The 15,725-nt window shown below is 62.2% G+C and overlaps 2 protein-coding genes across 2 annotated transcripts in view; one reads left to right on the top strand and one right to left on the bottom strand.

Annotated features, from left to right (window-relative positions):
* The window catches only part of Scrib (scribble planar cell polarity protein), a 25,011-nt gene extending 23,970 nt beyond the window's left edge, over window positions 1-1,041 (top strand). The window contains 1 exon segment of the mRNA XM_048359215.1: window positions 761-1,041. Within this exon segment, the coding sequence (XP_048215172.1) occupies window positions 761-1,041 (281 nt within the window).
* Window positions 1,042-1,580: 539 nt separating this feature from the next.
* On the bottom strand, window positions 1,581-13,578 carry Iqank1 (IQ motif and ankyrin repeat containing 1). Its single transcript, XM_048359216.1, is given in 9 exon segments — window positions 1,581-1,769; window positions 1,877-1,975; window positions 1,977-2,003; window positions 2,161-2,352; window positions 3,035-3,199; window positions 3,364-3,429; window positions 3,431-3,498; window positions 10,109-10,189; window positions 13,497-13,578. Coding segments are annotated over 9 exon segments (969 nt in total).
* Window positions 13,579-15,725: the final 2,147 nt, after the last annotated feature.

The following is a 15,725-nucleotide window of genomic DNA, read 5'->3' on the forward strand; positions in this document are numbered from 1 at the left end:
TCAAGGCTAGCACGCCACCGGACTCTGCAAGCCACAGCGCCACTTTTGGTGTTCTGGTGGGTAACCGGGGATACGTGTCTTGGAATTTCCTGCCCAGGCTGGCTTGGAACTAAGATCCTCAGATCTCGGGGCTGGGGATATGGCCTAGCGGCAAGAGTGCCTGCCTCAGATACACGAGGCCCTAGGTTCGATTCCCCAGCACCACATATACAGAAAACGGCCAGAAGCGGCGCTGTGGCTCAGGTGGCAGAGTGCTAGCCTTGAGTGGGAAGAAGCCAGGGACAGTGCTCAGGTCCTGAGTTCAAGGCCCAGGACTGGCCAAAAAAAAAAAAAGATCCTCAGATCTCAGCCTCCTGAGTAGCGAGGGTGACAGGCCGGAGCCGCTGGCGCCTCACTGTCCTGTCATTTGGGGGAGGTGACACCGTTTGTGGCGTCATTGGGGGTGTTACGTCACTGAGGGGGTTCTACTTCATTCGCGGTGCCGTCATCGGGGGTGCTCTGTAAGCTGAGGCCCGGGTGGGCGGGCACCCCTCCCCGGCAGGGCCCGCGCTGTGGTGGCGCGCTGCGCACACTGCTTCCCAGCTGGACTGAGTGGCGGCTCGCCGGCCGGCCCCGCGGGGCTGCAGCGGCTCTCTCCCCGGGGCCTCCGCTGTTTCCTGTCGGGACGGACGTTTCACTGACTTGAGATCTCGAGAGCGGCTTCTGGAGTCTAGAGACGCATCCTTTGTCAGCGACGCGTGTCCGTGCCTTCTCTCCTCAGTGGAACCGTTTGCAGAGCCAAGGCTTTGGGTTTTGATGAAGTGCAACTTCTTCATTTCTCCTGGCAGTGCCTCGCATCTAGGAGCGCCTCGCTATGCTCTGGGCCCCCAAGATTTCCTCCAGGGTCTGTCTAAGAGTTCCACGCTTTACATTCAGATCCTGTCCTCTCTTGGCCTGCAGGTGTCCAGTGTCTCCAGCATGGTGGACTGGGGTGACACCCTCCCCAGGGGCCTGTCTCCATGGCTGCCACCAGCCCTCTGGCCCACAAGCGCCCACCCGTGACCGTGCCCACCGGCCCCACCTGTCAGTCCAGGAGAGGAGTGGGACCAGGCCCCGGGCAGCATCCAGAGGAAGCCGTAGGGGGCTCCCCGGCTTCCCTGCCAGGCCTGGCAAAGCCCTGGCACTCCCACTTGGGGGTGAGGTGCAGAAGGAAGGGTCTACCAGCAGACCGTGTGTGTGTGTGTGTGAGAGAGAGAGACAGTTGTATGGCTTGAACTCAGGGCCTGGGCATTACGCCTGAGCTTTTCTGCTCAAGGCTGGCGCTCGACCGTTTGAGCCGTAACTCCACTCCCAGCTTACTTTATTTTTGAGTAGTTTATTGGGGGTAAGAATCCCACAGGCTTTCCTGCCCCAGCTGGCTTCAAAATGTGATCCTCTGATCTCACCTGGGAATCCAGGTGTGAGCCACGGGTCAGGGCCAGGCAAACCCGCAGGGCTGAGAGCCGCCCGGTGACCGGGCAGAGGCCCTAGAGGGACGGCCCTGGAGACGGCGGGAACTCAGCTGATTTAAAGAAGATGGCGACTTTTCCTAGCCCGGCTTCTCAGGCCCTGCTCTCGGTCACCCAGTGGCCCCGGGTGTTCCTCGAGGCCGGCCCCAGCTCCACGGCCCGCCCCGGCAGAGCAAGGCCATTGGGCCCCGAGGCAGGTCCCGGGGTGGGAACCAGCGGCGCCCAGGGTGGAGGGGGTTCAGACAACACCCACCCAAGGCCCCCGTGGGAGCCGTCGCCCCTCTGCGGACGCGGTTTACAGGTAGCTCAGGTGGGACGCGGCTGGAGCCCGCATCGCTAGGGGCCCCGCCGGGGTCGCCCCGCCCCCCCAGCGCCCGCCGGACCCCCACCTGTTCCGGGGTGCTCCCGTCCTCCGCATACACCCGCGGGTCCGCTCCGAGCTTCAGAAGCACCTCGACGGCTTCCAGGTGGCCTCCAAAGGCCGCGCGGGTAGAGCGGGGACCGGCCGAAGGCGCCCTGGGGGCGGGCGGCGTGAGGAGGGGGGGGACCGCGGCCCCGCCGCCCCGCCCCGCCCGGCCCCGCCCGGCCCCGCCCGGCCCCCGCTCCGCCCCGCCCCGCCCCGCCCCGCCCGGCCCCGCCCCGCCCCGCCCCCGCCCCCGGCCCCCGGGCCCACCTTGGAGTTGGGGCTGGCGCCCAGCTCCGCCAGCAGCTGGATGGCCTGGGGCTGCCCGCCCGCGGCCGCCTCCGACAGCGGCGTGTTCCCGTGGCTGTCCTCGCACTCCACCAGGGCCACGCGCCGCAGCAGACGCCGCGCCCGGCCCGCCTCGTCGTGGCCCACGCCCTCCCGCGTCAGCAGCTGCTCCACCTGCGCGGCGGGCGGCTCGGCAACGCCCAGCGGGAGGCCCCGCCCCCGGCGCCCCGGGCCCCGCCCAGACTCCACCGCCCCGCCCACCACACCCTGGGCTACGCCCCCCACGCCTTCCCACCGTGGCCACGCCCCCGGCGCCCCCAAGGCCCCGCCCAGGACGCCCCGCCCCGCCCCATCACACCCTGGGCCACGCCCCCCACGCCTTCCCACCGTGGCCACGCCCCCGGTGCCCCCCGGGCCCCGCCCAGGACGCCCCCGCCCCGCCCACCACACCCTGGGCTACGCCCCCCACGCCTTCCCACCGTGGCCACGCCCCCAGCGCCCCCGGGCCCCGCCCAGGACGCCCCGCCCCGCCCCATCACACCCTGGGCTACGCCCCCACGCCTTCCAACCGTGGCCACGCCCCCGGCGCCCCGGGCCCCGCCCAGGACGCCCCCCCCCCGCCCCATCACACCCTGGGTTCCACCCTGGGCCACGCCCCCTACGCCTTCCCACCGTGGCCCCGCCCCCGGCGCCCCCGGGCCCCGCCCAGGACGCCCCGCCCCGCCCCATCACACCCTGGGCCACGCCCCCCACGCCTTCCCACCGTGGCCCCGCCCCGGCGCCCCCCGGGCCCCGCCCAGGACGCCCCGCCGTCCCCGTGGCCCCGCCCCGGCCCCGCCCCCGCCGGCCGCCCCACCTCCTTCAGGACCGCCTGGATCTCGCTCAGGTCGCCGTCGAAGGCGGCCTCCAGCAGGCGGCGGCGGCGCTGCAGCTCCTCCCGCCGCGCGCGCTCCGCCGCCTCCTCCTGCTCGCGCTGCCGCCGCGCCGCCTCCTGCTCCCGGCGCACCATAGCCAGGAAGGCCTGCGGAGGGCGGGAGGTGCGGGGCCGGCCTCCACCGGGGCCTGGCCCCGCGCCCCGCCAGCCCGCCCGCGGGCCCCCCCCCCCCCGGCTCCCCCCGGGCTCCCCCCGGGCCCCCCCCGGGCTCCCCCCGCGCACCGAGGCGCCGCCGCCCGCCGCCCGCTCACCTCCCTCTGCAGCTTCTCCATCTCCTCCAGGTACTCCTGGCGCTCCTTCCGCCGGCGGCCCAGCGCCCCTCCGGGCCAGGAGCTGCCGGAAGGCGCACTGGATGACCGTGGCCGCCCTGTCCTCTGCTGTGGGCCCTGGAGTGGGGAGAGGACGTGTGTGCCCGGCCCTCCCCCACTAGCCACACCCGCACCCCACCTGCTCTCAAAGCCCAGGGAGGACCAAGGGTCCGCCCTCAGGGCAGGAAGGCCACACACCTCTTGGACCCCGAACTTCCCCTCTAGCTTGCAATGACTGAGCTGCGGCTGGTGGGAAAGCCGGGGACCCCTCTAGCTTGCAATGACTGAGCTGCGGCTGGTGGGAAAGCCGGGACGCGTGAGCTCGGAGGAGAGCAGTTCCCCGCCAGCCCCATCTCAACGCACAGCTGGGCGCCCAGCACGGCCCGCCATCCTAACCCGAGTGGGAGGCCCAGATGGGTAGGAAAATCTGTGAAGGAAGCTGGACATGGAGGCAAACCTGTGACCTTAGCAATGACAGGAACCCTAAAGCAGCCCTGTCAAGCTCCAGTGCCTGCCTGAGCAAGAGGTGAGACTCAACATAAAACACCACCAGCAAGCCAGGCACCAGGGGGTCACACCTACCTCAATCCTACCCACTCAGGAGGCTGAAATCTGAGGACCACAGTTCAAAGCCAGCTCAGCAGGAAAGCCCATGAAACGCTTATCTCAGCCAACCACCAAAAAGGTTAAAACACACACACACACACACACAAAAAGCAGAGCTGTGACTCAGGGGGTAGAGTGCTAGCCTTGAGGGAACAGGCTGGTCACATGCAGGCCCTGAGTTCAAGCTCAGTACTGACTCAACACAAATCAATAGCCAGTGAAACACCCGGCTGGAGGCATGGCTCGAATAGCAGCCTAATAAGGGGGAGAGAGCAAACTATAAAGCAGAGCTGGAGCCTCTGCCCAGCTGGGGAAGGCTCGGTGCCCTCATACAGTGGCAACAATGTTGGAAGACAGTAAGTCAGGTGTCCACAAAATCCTGAGGGGAGGGGGGAAGTAGCCAGGAAGATTAAACACATGGCTCTGTTTCCAGACATGGCAGGTTCAGGGGCCCAGAGCAGCCTTTGCCACAGCAGCGAGAGGAAAGGCAAAGGAACCATTTTGAAAACGGGGGCTGCGGTACTACAAAGTGGTGAACGTGAACGTGAAGGGCCTGGGGCCACAGGAACGTGTCCAGAGGGCCCGGCCTCAGCAGGGGACTCCGTCTACAGCCAAAGGCAAAGCTGCAGTGAGCAGCTAACAGAAGAAGGCTGCTAACCCTAGCTAGGATGAAGGGATTAAGGTCGATAATCAGAGAGTCCAATAAGCCTTGAGAGTGGCTCCAGCTAGGCAACAAAAATGCAGGACGCAATCTTGGGAAGATACACAAAGGTCCCAACATAATGTGACTAAGGTGTCATGAAACTGAAAAGTCGAGGCAAGGGTTGGGAACAATAAACAATCAAATGGAAAATCTACAGTGCGCAGACACAAAACTGGTGTTAAGAGGTCAGTGGAACCAGCCACCAGTGGCTCACACCTGTAACCCTAGCTAAGCAAGAGGCTGAGATCTGAGGATCGAGGTTCAAAGCCAGCCCACGCAGGAAAGTCTATGAGATTCTTCAATTAACCACCAGAAAACTGGAAGTGGCAATGTGGCTCAAGTGGTAGAGCACTAGCCTTGAGCTGAAGAGCTCAGGGATAGCACCCAGGCCAGAGTTCCAGCCCCACAACTGACAAAAATAAAAATAAAAAATAGATCAGTGGGTGTATTAAACAGCATAATAGACATCGCTAAAATAGGATTCGTGATCTGGGACATAACACAAATGAGAATGTCCAGAATAAAAACACAGAGACAAAAGAAAAACATAACACAGAGGTAATTGGAGTTGCATGTGTAATATTAATATCTGGGGAGAAGTTTTGAAAATTCACAAAAGACATCCCAGCAGTAGGGCACCCCTGGTGGTCCACGCCTGTCATCCTAATTACTTGGGAGGCTGAGTTCAGGAGGCTCTTAGTTCCAGGCAAGCCCAGGCAGAAAAGCCACGCGCCTCTGTCTCCTCAGAGGAGAGATGGATACGGTGGTGCACACGGAAGCCCAAAGGCAGACGGAGCGCAGCGTGAGCACCAGGCCCCAGCAGGAAGTGAGAGCTGGCTTATGACAAATCAGGAAGAAGCAGGGCGGGAGGCAGGATTCAAGTGGTAGAATGACAGCCAACTGGAGGCACTGAGCTCAAGCCCTAGTGCTCCCCAAAAACTAAATAATAAAGGCATGAGTCACTGCTTTGGTATGCATTGGAATCCCAAGAGAGATAAATAATACATGCAAAGACACAAACATGGAGGCTATGATTTGAGGACTGAGGTTCACAGCCAGCCCTGACATGAAAGTTCATTCACTCTTATTTCCAATTAACCATCAGAAAACTGGAAGTGTGGCTCAACGTGGTAGAGCGCTAGCCTTGAGTGAAAAAGCTCAGGGACAGCGCCCAGGCCCTGAGTTCAAGCCCCACCACCAACAATAAAAGAAAGAAAAGGAATTCTGAACTTTAGGGTAACGACTAACACATTAGTAAGAGAATCCTCTGAGGACTTGCAGCCCCTGTCCCCCAGGGTGGGTGGGACCTGCCACTTGCCTCCAACCAGGAGTATGGCAGAGGTGACAGGAAACCGGGCATGCCTCACTGTGCCTGTCAGGCCACTGAAGAAGCAGCCGCTGTGGAGAGCCCCGGGACCAAAGAATGGCTGGCCCCCGCAGACACACAGCCAGCCACAAAGAAATGAATCAGAGGTCCGTGTGATGTGGACGTGGATTCCTTGCCCCCTAGGCCCCCAGAGGAGGCACAGGTGGTGTGGAGATTACAGGCTCTGGGAGCGGAACCCAGGAGGCCACGCCCGGGCCCGTGGCCCACTGATACCATGATCTCATCAATGAGTCCTGTGCTCAGTGACTTGGTTTGTGGCGATGAGTCACGCATTCAGAGAACTAAAGGAAGGGGCTGGGAATATGGTAGAGCGCTCGCCTCGTAAACATGAAGCCCTGGGTTCGATTCCCCAGCACCACATAGATAGAAAACGGCCAGAAGTGGCGCTGTGCTCAAGTGGCAGAGTGCTAGCCTTGAGCGGAAGAAGCCAGGGACAGTGCTCAGGCCCTGAGTGCAAGGCCAAGGACTGGCACACACACACACACACACACACACACACACACACATACACACACCCCAAAACTAAAGGAAGATGTGAGACAAGTCAAGAAAACAGCCTGTGATCAAAACAGAAAGCTTGTGGCACTGGTGGCTCACGCCCATAACCCGAGCTACTCAGGAGACTTAAGAAATGAGCATTGCAACTCAAAGCCCACCGGGGCAGGAAAGCCCTGAAATTCCTATCTCCTATAAACCACTCAGAAGAAGCTGAAGGGGTGCTGTGGCTTAAGTGGTAGAGCACTAGTGCCAGTCTTGAGCGATAAGACCTGTTGAAATTTTAAGGAGGGGGAAGGGGCTGGGCACTGGTGGCTCACGCCTGTAACCCTAACTACTCAAATGGCTGGGTGAGATCTGAGGATTGCAGTTCAAAGCCAGCCCCAGCAGGAAAGTCTGTGAGATTCTTTTATTTCTTTCTTTCTTTTTTCTTTTTTGCCAGTCATGGGACGTGAACTAGGGGCCTGAGCACTGTCCCTGGCTTCTTTTTGCTCAAGGCTAGCACTCTGCCACTTGAGCCACAGCGCCACTTCTGGCCATTTTCTGTATATGTGGTGCTAAGGAATCAAACCTAGGGCTTCATGTATACCAGGCACGCACTCTTGCCACTAGGCTACATTCCCAGCCTGAGATTCTTACCTCTAACCACCAGAAAACCAGAAGTGGAGATGTGGCTCAAAGTGCTTCAGCACTAGCCTTGGGCAAAAAAGCTCCGGGATATCACCCAGGCCCTGAGTTCAAACCTGAGGACGGGGGTGGGGGGGGCGGGGGGGAAGAAGAAAGGATGGGGGCTAAGGAGAGAGAGAGAGAGGTGTGAGGTTGTTTGGGATACATTGTATACCTGTGTGGAAATGTCACAATGAAAGCCCCTTTGTGAAACTAATGTATGTTGATACAAAAGAAAATCGTGCATATTCATTCCTTTATTAGTACACATTGTTCCTTTCCTATTCCTAGTGTGTATCTGTAACCCCTGGGAGTGGGGAAACTCGTTTGTGAAGCGTTTCCAAAGCTTCCTCTTGCCATTCTACAGCCATTAAAAAAGATTGTTTCGTTAGTCCTCCCTCCCCCCCCCAAAAAAAAACCTCAAGAAAGAAAGCAGCTTCATCAGTTAATTCTTTTCTTTTTCTCCTTCCTTCCTTTCCTCCCTCCCTCCTTCCTTCCTTTTTTTCTTTTTTTTTTCTTTTTTTTTGGTGCCAATCCTGGGACTTGAACTCAAGGCCTTGGCGCTGTCCCTGAGCTTTTTCTGCTTATGGCTAGTTTTCTACTACTTTCCTGCCAGGGCTGGCTTTGAGTCTTAATCCTCAGATCTCAGCCTCCTGAGTAGCTAGGATTACAGGTGTGAGCCACTGGTGCCTGACTCACTATTGAATCCTAAAAAACAGTTAAGGGAACAATGCCAGTCCTTGTTCTCAATTTTCCAATAAGCTGGAGGACTACTTCCTAACGCTTTCTTTGAGGCCAACATTGTCTGATACCAAAGCTAGACACAGACACCACAAGAACATTACAGATCTGTGTCTCTTATGAGCATTGGTGCAGAATTCCTCAGCGAGACACTAGCAAACCACATTCTACAGCACCTTGAAAGAATTTGATGCCACAACCAAGTAGAATTTATTCCTGGAATGCAAGGATAGTTCAACATATAATTAACCAATGTGATAACCACATTAAGGAATGAAAGAAAAAGCCAAATGATTGCCTCAATTTATACATAAAAAGCACTTAACAAAATTCACCAGTTTTTCCTCACACACATCCATGCACACATGCATACACACACATCTCAGCAAACTAGAAGTCCAAAATGGCCGCATGCCAGTGGCTCACTTCTGTAATCCTAGCTACTCAAGAGGCTGAGATCTGAGGGCTGGGAATATGGCCTAGTGGTAAAGTGCTTGCCTCACATACATGAAGCCCTGGGTTCGATTCCTCAGCACCACATACACAGAACAAGCCACAATTGGCGCTGTGGCTCAAGTGGTAGAGTGCTAGCCTTGAGCAAAAAGAAGCCAGGGACAGTGCCCAGGCTCTGAGTTCAAGCCCCAGGACTGAGAGAGAGAGAGAGAGAGAGAGAGAGAGAGAGAGAGAGAGAGAGAGAGAGAGAGAACAGGTGGCCCGCACTGCCTGCTTGCAGAGGCCTCTGCCAGAAAGAACAGTGGTGGTGGCAGTCTGGTGAGACTTGTGAGACGCTACAGAGCAAGTGCTTTCTTTTTGCCTTTGTCCTGGGGAGAGACAAAAGCAACTCTCCCCCACATGCCAAGACACCAGTACAGCTGCCCTCTCCTAGCGGCCTCCGTGGAAATGTGCTCACAGAGACGGCTCCCTGGAAGCTCTGGGTATGGAGGGTGTGTGGCAAGGGCGGCTTCTGCCTGTGTGAGCCTTACCAGTCCTTCCCCAAGCACTGGGAGTCACAGACCCTCAGCAATCCCGGGGGTCCTCTCCTCCACCTCTCCCCATCTCTCCCCATCTCTCCCCTTTGTTCCTGCCTCACGCTACACCGGATCTGCCTGGCTAATGCAAGATCAGCTCTTCATCTCAAGTCCAGTCCGCCTTAACCCACCGGCATCTGCGCTTGTGATACTAGGAGTTGGCTTGGCTCTGCTCAGAGACCCACCTTGCCACAGGATGTGGGAGCTGCTGACCCGCCTGCCCTCTCAGACACCGGAAGCCAGCCCTACAATGGGGAGGGGGGAGGGAAGGGGGGAGGGGAGGGGTCTCCCACATGGCTGGAGCACTATGGGACAGCCAGAAGTGAGCGGGGGGGGGGGGGGGGGGGGCTGGGCAGTGCCGCCCCTCCCCCGTGCTCTGGCTGGCCCTGCCTGGGTCTCTGTGCTCTCCTTCTCCCCTCCAGGCTGCCTCTCCAGCACCAGGAAGAGGGAGGGACCCACAGTCCCTCTGCCTCAGTTTCTCCAGTCCCATCTAGAACTCAGAGAAAAGCTGAACAGAAGCCAGGATTTACAGACCCCCACGAGGCCCTGGGAGCTGCTGCGTGTTGACAGTGGGGGGCAGGGGGACTCCCGGGGCAGCTGTACCCCCTCAGGATCGGCCCAGCCCCTCAGGCTGCTCAGAGACCACAGGGACGCCAACTCAAGCTGAGACGAAGCAGGAAGAACCCCAGAGCACTAGGGGGGTAGGAAGGGGGTGGTGACCGGGAGATGCAGAGCCATAGAGAGGCCGGGGGGAGGGCAGTCACTGGGGAGCCGTCTGGGGGACGCGGCACTGGGGGTCGGGGCCAGCTGAGGGCACAGAGCACCAGCTGGCAGGGGCCCCGGGCGGACTGTGGGGTAGGGGGTGGAGCCCAGGGGGCCCCGCCCAGATGCTAGGTCTGCTTTGGGCCACCAGAGGGCGGCATGAAGCGGACCGGGCACTCTCGGGCGTGCACGTGCCCCGGCTTGTGCCTCCGCTCGCACCACTCCCCCTACCAGCCTGTGCCCAGGGCGGCGCTGTCCCGGCATCCACCCCCAGCAGAAGCGGGGTTCCAGGGTTCTCACCTGCGGGAGCCTTGGGGCTCTCGGGCTCCCTCGCCTGCTGGCCTGCCTTCTTCTGGGGCTGGCTGCTCTCTCCTGGCCTCCCTGGGGGAACATGGCGGTCTGGTTAGGGCGTGAGACCCTGTCACCCCCATGAACCTTGGGAGGTTCCAGGGTCCTAGCGGGGCTGCCGGGCGTCAGCCAGTGGGGAGCTCCTACAGGCAGGTCCGCAGCCTGCTGGGAGGCCGCTGGACGGAGCCGCAGGTCCCCTGGCCTGGGTGTGTGGAGGACCCTTGCACATAGAACCAGGAGATGGGGCCAAGCGGGCCCCGGGCGGGCTGCTGCCGGGGTGACCACGCTGGCCAGCTCCTCCGGCAGTCCCGCCCACTGCTGTCCCCACTCTGAGCAGCGCTTCCTCGGTGCTCCAGGTAGGTGCTCTCCCTGGGTGGCTGAGACTTGGGGGCCGGGACTGAGGAGAGGGGTGTGCGCCTTGCAGGGCCAGGCTGGGCGAACCAGTCCAGCCAGTGAGGCTGGGACGGGGCCCTGGGTGTGGGGGTGAGTCAGCCCTGGGGAGGAGTCGGGGGAGCCTCCCCTTCCCAACAGGAGGCCTGGCAAGGCTCGGCCGGAGCTGGCCCTGGACCCCCACCCTGGGACCGGAAGGCCAGCTCGGGCTCCCTGGGCCTCGGTCCAGTGGGCAGAGCAGCTGGCCGTCCACCTGGACCCCAGCAAGTGCCCCCCGCCCCCAGGGGCGGGCTGGGCTTCTCCTTTCTGCCTCACCCCGTCCTCAAAATGCTATTCGGCCTTCAGAGACCAGGTGCCTTTGCCTGGTCACCCTGCCACCCGAGCCGAGCTGCGGGGTGCCGGCCGCCCCGCCCACGGGGCTCCCGGGGTGCACTGCCAGGGTGTGGCCTGAAGACCGGCTCCGGGGGTGCCGGGGGCGCCCACGGCCGGGGAGGGCTGAATTCTGACGGCCAGTGAGACCAGGGTGGCGTTCCCAGCTCTGTGGCCCCGGTTTGATTTTCGTGGGCGCGGGGCTGGGGGGGTGGGGGGTGGGGCGGAGGCCGGGGGAGGGGGCCGGTGCCACCCGGGCAGGACCGGGCACGCCGCCGCCGCCGAGGTGCCGAGAGCCGCCTCCAGCTTCCCCGTCTCCCTCCCAGCCTGGCCGGCGAGGCCCGTGGCCCGTAAAGTCCGGCGCCCTGTGTCAGCACGTTAGTCAGACTTCTGGGCCGGGCGAGCCGCCCGGCGGCCGAGGCCCCATAAACTCCCTGGCGTGGCTCAGCCCCGCAGAGCGGGGCCGGGCCTGGAGCCTCCGAACCGCAGGTGCCGGCGGAGGGCAGGGCGGGCGCACGGCCGGCCACGCCGAGGGCGAGCGGGGCTGGCGAGCAGGTGGCCGCCCGCGGCCCCCCGGGTGCCCCCCAGGCCGCCTGAGGCGACCCGTGGAGGAGCCGGGGCCCTGGGCGGCCGCCACGCCGGGTCCGAGAGGCGCCGGAGCCGGGGCCATGTCTGGAAAACGAGGTCGAGCTCGCAAACCCCGGGGCAGGAGGGCCAGCCGGGCCCAGAGGGCGGCGGGGCAGCAGGGCTCCCGGGCCCCGCCCCCGCCCCCGGCCACGGGGGGCCCTCGGGACCAGGCGGGGGTGGCCCCCACGGAGCACGTGACCGGCACCCAGCCAGGTCCCCAGGGGCACCCCGGGGAGGCCCGGCCAGAGCAGCTGCGGGCAGCCCGGGCGCCGGTGCTGGCGGCGGCTGCAGGGGGGGAGCCGGAGCGCATGGAGGGCTGCGGAGCCGGGGGGCCCCCGCCCGCCCTGGTCCCCGAGATGCTGAGGCTCCACGAGGTCCAGCTGTGCCTGGCCCAGGAGCAGCTGCTGCTGGAGGAGCGGTGGCGGCAGGCGCAGCTGCAGCTGCCGCTGTGGCGGGAGGAGCAGCTGTGGCTGCAGCAGCTGCAGGAGCAGCAGGCCTGGGTGCACATGGAGGGCCTGCAGCTGGCGGCCGAGCTGGGCCGGCTCCGGAATGAGGGCCTGGAGGCGCTGCACACGCACGGCCAGGTAAGGCCTCTAGAGGGCTGGGGAGGGCTGGGCGGCCGGGCCCGGGGCTCCCCACGGGGGGGGGGTGGCTCGGGGCGGGGGGGGGGCTCGGTGGACCCATGCCAAGGGAGGCTGAGCACTGCCAAGACCACGCACGGGAGGCCGCGGAGAGGGCGGGGAGCGCGGCGGGGAGGCCCGGGTTGGGTCGGGGGGCCGGCACCCAGCCGCACCAGCTGTCCGGGGCGGTTTGCAGGCGAGGCACAGTGCACACAGCAGGAAGGCGGCAAAACTGAGGACCCCCCCCCACTCCCCCCCCCCCCCCCCGTCTCCTGGCTGGCCTCGGCTCCCTGTTTACTCCAGTGCTCCCGCGGCAGCACGCGGTGCCGTGTGCCCATTATCCTCATTCCAGGAGGAAGGCTGGCCTCAGACGCGGCTGGGGCTATTTGGGGCAATTAGGCTCCAACTCCGGCGTGGTATGCAGCCAGCTCCACCCCGCCGGCTCTGGGGTCCCTGGCTGCGGCCAGGCCCACGGCGGAGAGAGACGCCCTGAGGACTTGGGGCGAGGCGCCGGGGCCCCACCTGCCATCCTAGCTACTCGGGAGGCTGAGATCCGAGGAGCGAGGACTGAAGCTGGCCCGGGCAGGAAAGTCCCCGTGAGACTCTCCTGTCCAGCCAGCCACCCAGAAAACCAAAACAAAAACCTAGACGTGGAGCCCAGGTTCAACTGGTAGAGCACTAGCCGTGAGCACAGAGGCTCGGTGACAGCGCCCAGGCCCTGAGTTCAAGTCCCACTATCAACAACAAAAAAAAGAAAACTGCAGGGAGGAGATAACCGTTGGAGGAAGGGAGGCGGCGAGGGGAAGGCTCTGCCCAACCCCAGCAGGACCCGGCCCAGCATTTCAACTAGGAAATGCCCTGGAAAGGGGGCCTCTGGGCAAAGCAGCAGTGGAGACCGGGAGCCGGGTGAGAGTAGACTGCACACTTAGCCTACTGCCCAACTTGGATCCAAGCCTGCTCTTTTTGTTTTTTTTTTTTCTTTTTGCTCAAGGCTAGCACTCTGCCACTTGAGCCACAGCGCCACTTCCAGCTTTTTTCTATATATGTGGTGCTGAGGATTCGAACCCGGGGCTTCGTGCATACGAGGCGAGCACTCTTGCCACTAGGCCATGTTCCCAGCCCCCCCCCCAAGCCCTGCTCTTTCAAAGCCCCTTTTTGGCCCCCTGCCCCTACCCTCTCCCGGCCTTCAGGGCTCTAAAGCTGTGCACCCACCTCCGCCCACCCAGGGCGGTGGAAGCACAAATCAGAGCTCTGAACCACCAGCCCGGGTCCAGCTGCTCCCAGGGACGCGCTCCAGGGGCCCGCGGCTGGGTGTCGGGTCAAGGGGCACTCACCGGCGGGGCGGGGCCTGGGCCCGGCAGGCGCGGCCGGCCCCTTCTTCGAGGCAGCTTTTGGGCCCCCCTTCCTGCTGCTCATCCTCCTGCGAGAGGGAAGAGGGGCTCAGAGGCACGGGGGGCAGGGCGCTGTCCCCCTGGGGCGCCGGGCCCCTCCCCGCCGCTTCGCCCTCGCCCTGACCTTGGCAGACGCTGCGGTCGGGTCCCCGGGTCCCCGAATCGGCGTCCTGGTGGAGAGTCACCCCGAAGGTCCTTTCCTCCAGGAGCTCCTGGCCTCCACGGGTCCCGGGCTGGGTCAGGTCCTCCCTGGGGGCCGAAGCAGCCATGGAGGGTCCGTGTGTAAAGGACCTGGGGAAGCTGGAGGCGACCCTGAAGATAGGACCGTGATGGCCAGGAGGACCAGGAGGGGACTGAGGTGCGGCTGGCAGGAAAGGCCGGAGCGAGCACCCGGGGGGGGGGGGGGCTGGACGAAGGCCGAGACCCAGGCCAGGGCCTAAGTGGGGGTCAAGGGGACCTGGGGCAGACTCGGCCCCTAGGGGCATCTGAGGCCTCCGCGTGCACACTACCGGGGGGGGGGGGATGTGTGTGCAGCGGTGTGTGCGTGGGGCCCCTGGCCTCGTCGCGGCTGAAATTTGCAAGGTCCCGGGTGCGTGAGGGACTCTGGGTATACCTGGATGGTTAGCTATGTGTGAGGGAGCCCCCCACCCCCCGCTCCTGGGCAAGCATTCCCTCGCGGTGCGGTCCCCATCTGTGGGACAGGAGGAGGTGTGAGTGGTCAGCTTGAGAGGTTTTCTGTGTGTTTGAGGGGTTCTCTGTGTTCGAGGGGCTCTGTGTGAGGGGCTCTCTGTATAAGTGAGGGGTTCTCTGTGTGTGGGTGAGGTTCTCTGTGAGGGCTTCCGTGTGTGGAAGATTCTGTGTGTGTCAGGGATTCTGTGTGTGAGAGGTTCTGTGTGTGGGTTCTCTGTGTGTGTGTGAGGGGTTCTCTATGGAGCAAGGGGCTGTGTATGAGGTTCTCTGTGTGAGTGAAGGGCTCTCTGCATGTTAGAGGCTCTTTCTGTGTGAGTGAGGGGTTCTCTCTGTGAGTGAGGGGTTCTCTCTGTGTGTGAGGGGTTCTCTCTGTGTATGAGGGGTTCTCTGTGCATGAGGGGTTCTCTGCGTATGAGGTATTCTCTGCTTATGAGGGGTTCTCTCTGTGTGAGGGGTTCTCTGTGTGAGTGAGGGGTTCTCTGTGTGAGTGAGGGGTTCTCTGTGCATGAGGGGTTCTCTGCGTATGAGGGGTTCTCTCTGTGTGAGGGGTTCTCTGTGTGAGTGAGGGGTTCTCTCTGTGTGAGTGAGGGGTTCTCTCTGTGTGAGTGAGGGGTTCTCTGCATATGTGAGGTTCTCTGTGTGAGTGAAGGGCTCTCTGCATGTTAGAGGTTCTTTCTGTGTGCGTGTGAGGGGTTCTCTGTGTGAGTGAGGGGTTCTCTGTGTATGAGGGGTTCTCTGTGTGAGTGAGGGGTTCTCTGTGTATGAGGGGTTCTCTGTGTGAGTGAGGGGTTCTCTGCGTATGAGGTGTTCTCTGCGTATGAGGGGTTCTCTGTGTGAGTGAGGGGTTCTCTGTGTATGAGGGGTTCTCTGTGTGAGTGAGGGGTTCTCTCTGTGTGAGTGAGGGGTTCTCTCTGTGTGAGTGAGGGGTTCTCTGTGTGAGTGAGGGGTTCTCTGTGTGTGTGAGGGCTTCTCTGCATATGTGAGGTTCTCTGTGTGTGTGAGGGGTTCTCTGTGTGAGTGAGGGGTTCTCTGTGTGAGTGAGGGGTTCTCTCTGTGTGAGGGCTTCTCTGCATATGTGAGGTTCTCTGTGTGAGTGAGGGGTTCTCTCTGTGTGAGTGAGGGGTTCTCTGTGTGAGTGAGGGGTTCTCTCTGTGTTAGTGAGGGGTTCTCTCTGTGTGAGTGAGGGGGTCTCTGTGAGTGAGGGGTTCTCTGTGTGAGGGGTTCTCTGCATATGTGAGGTTCTCTGTGTGAGTGAGGGGTTCTCTGTGTAAGTGAGGGCTTCTCTGCATATGTGAGGTTCTCTGTGTGAGTGAGGGGTTCTCTGTGTGAGTGAGGGGTTCTCTGTGTGAGTGAGGGGTTCTCTCTGTGTGAGGGGTTCTCTGTGTGAGTGAGGGGTTCTCCGTGTGAGTGAGGGGTTCTCTGTGTGAGTGAGGGGTTCTCTGTGTGAGTGAGGGGTTCTCTGTGTGAGGGGTTCTCTTTGTG

Source organism: Perognathus longimembris, chromosome 12 (genome assembly GCF_023159225.1).
Source record: "Perognathus longimembris pacificus isolate PPM17 chromosome 12, ASM2315922v1, whole genome shotgun sequence".
Classification (NCBI taxonomy): domain Eukaryota; kingdom Metazoa; phylum Chordata; class Mammalia; order Rodentia; family Heteromyidae; genus Perognathus; species Perognathus longimembris.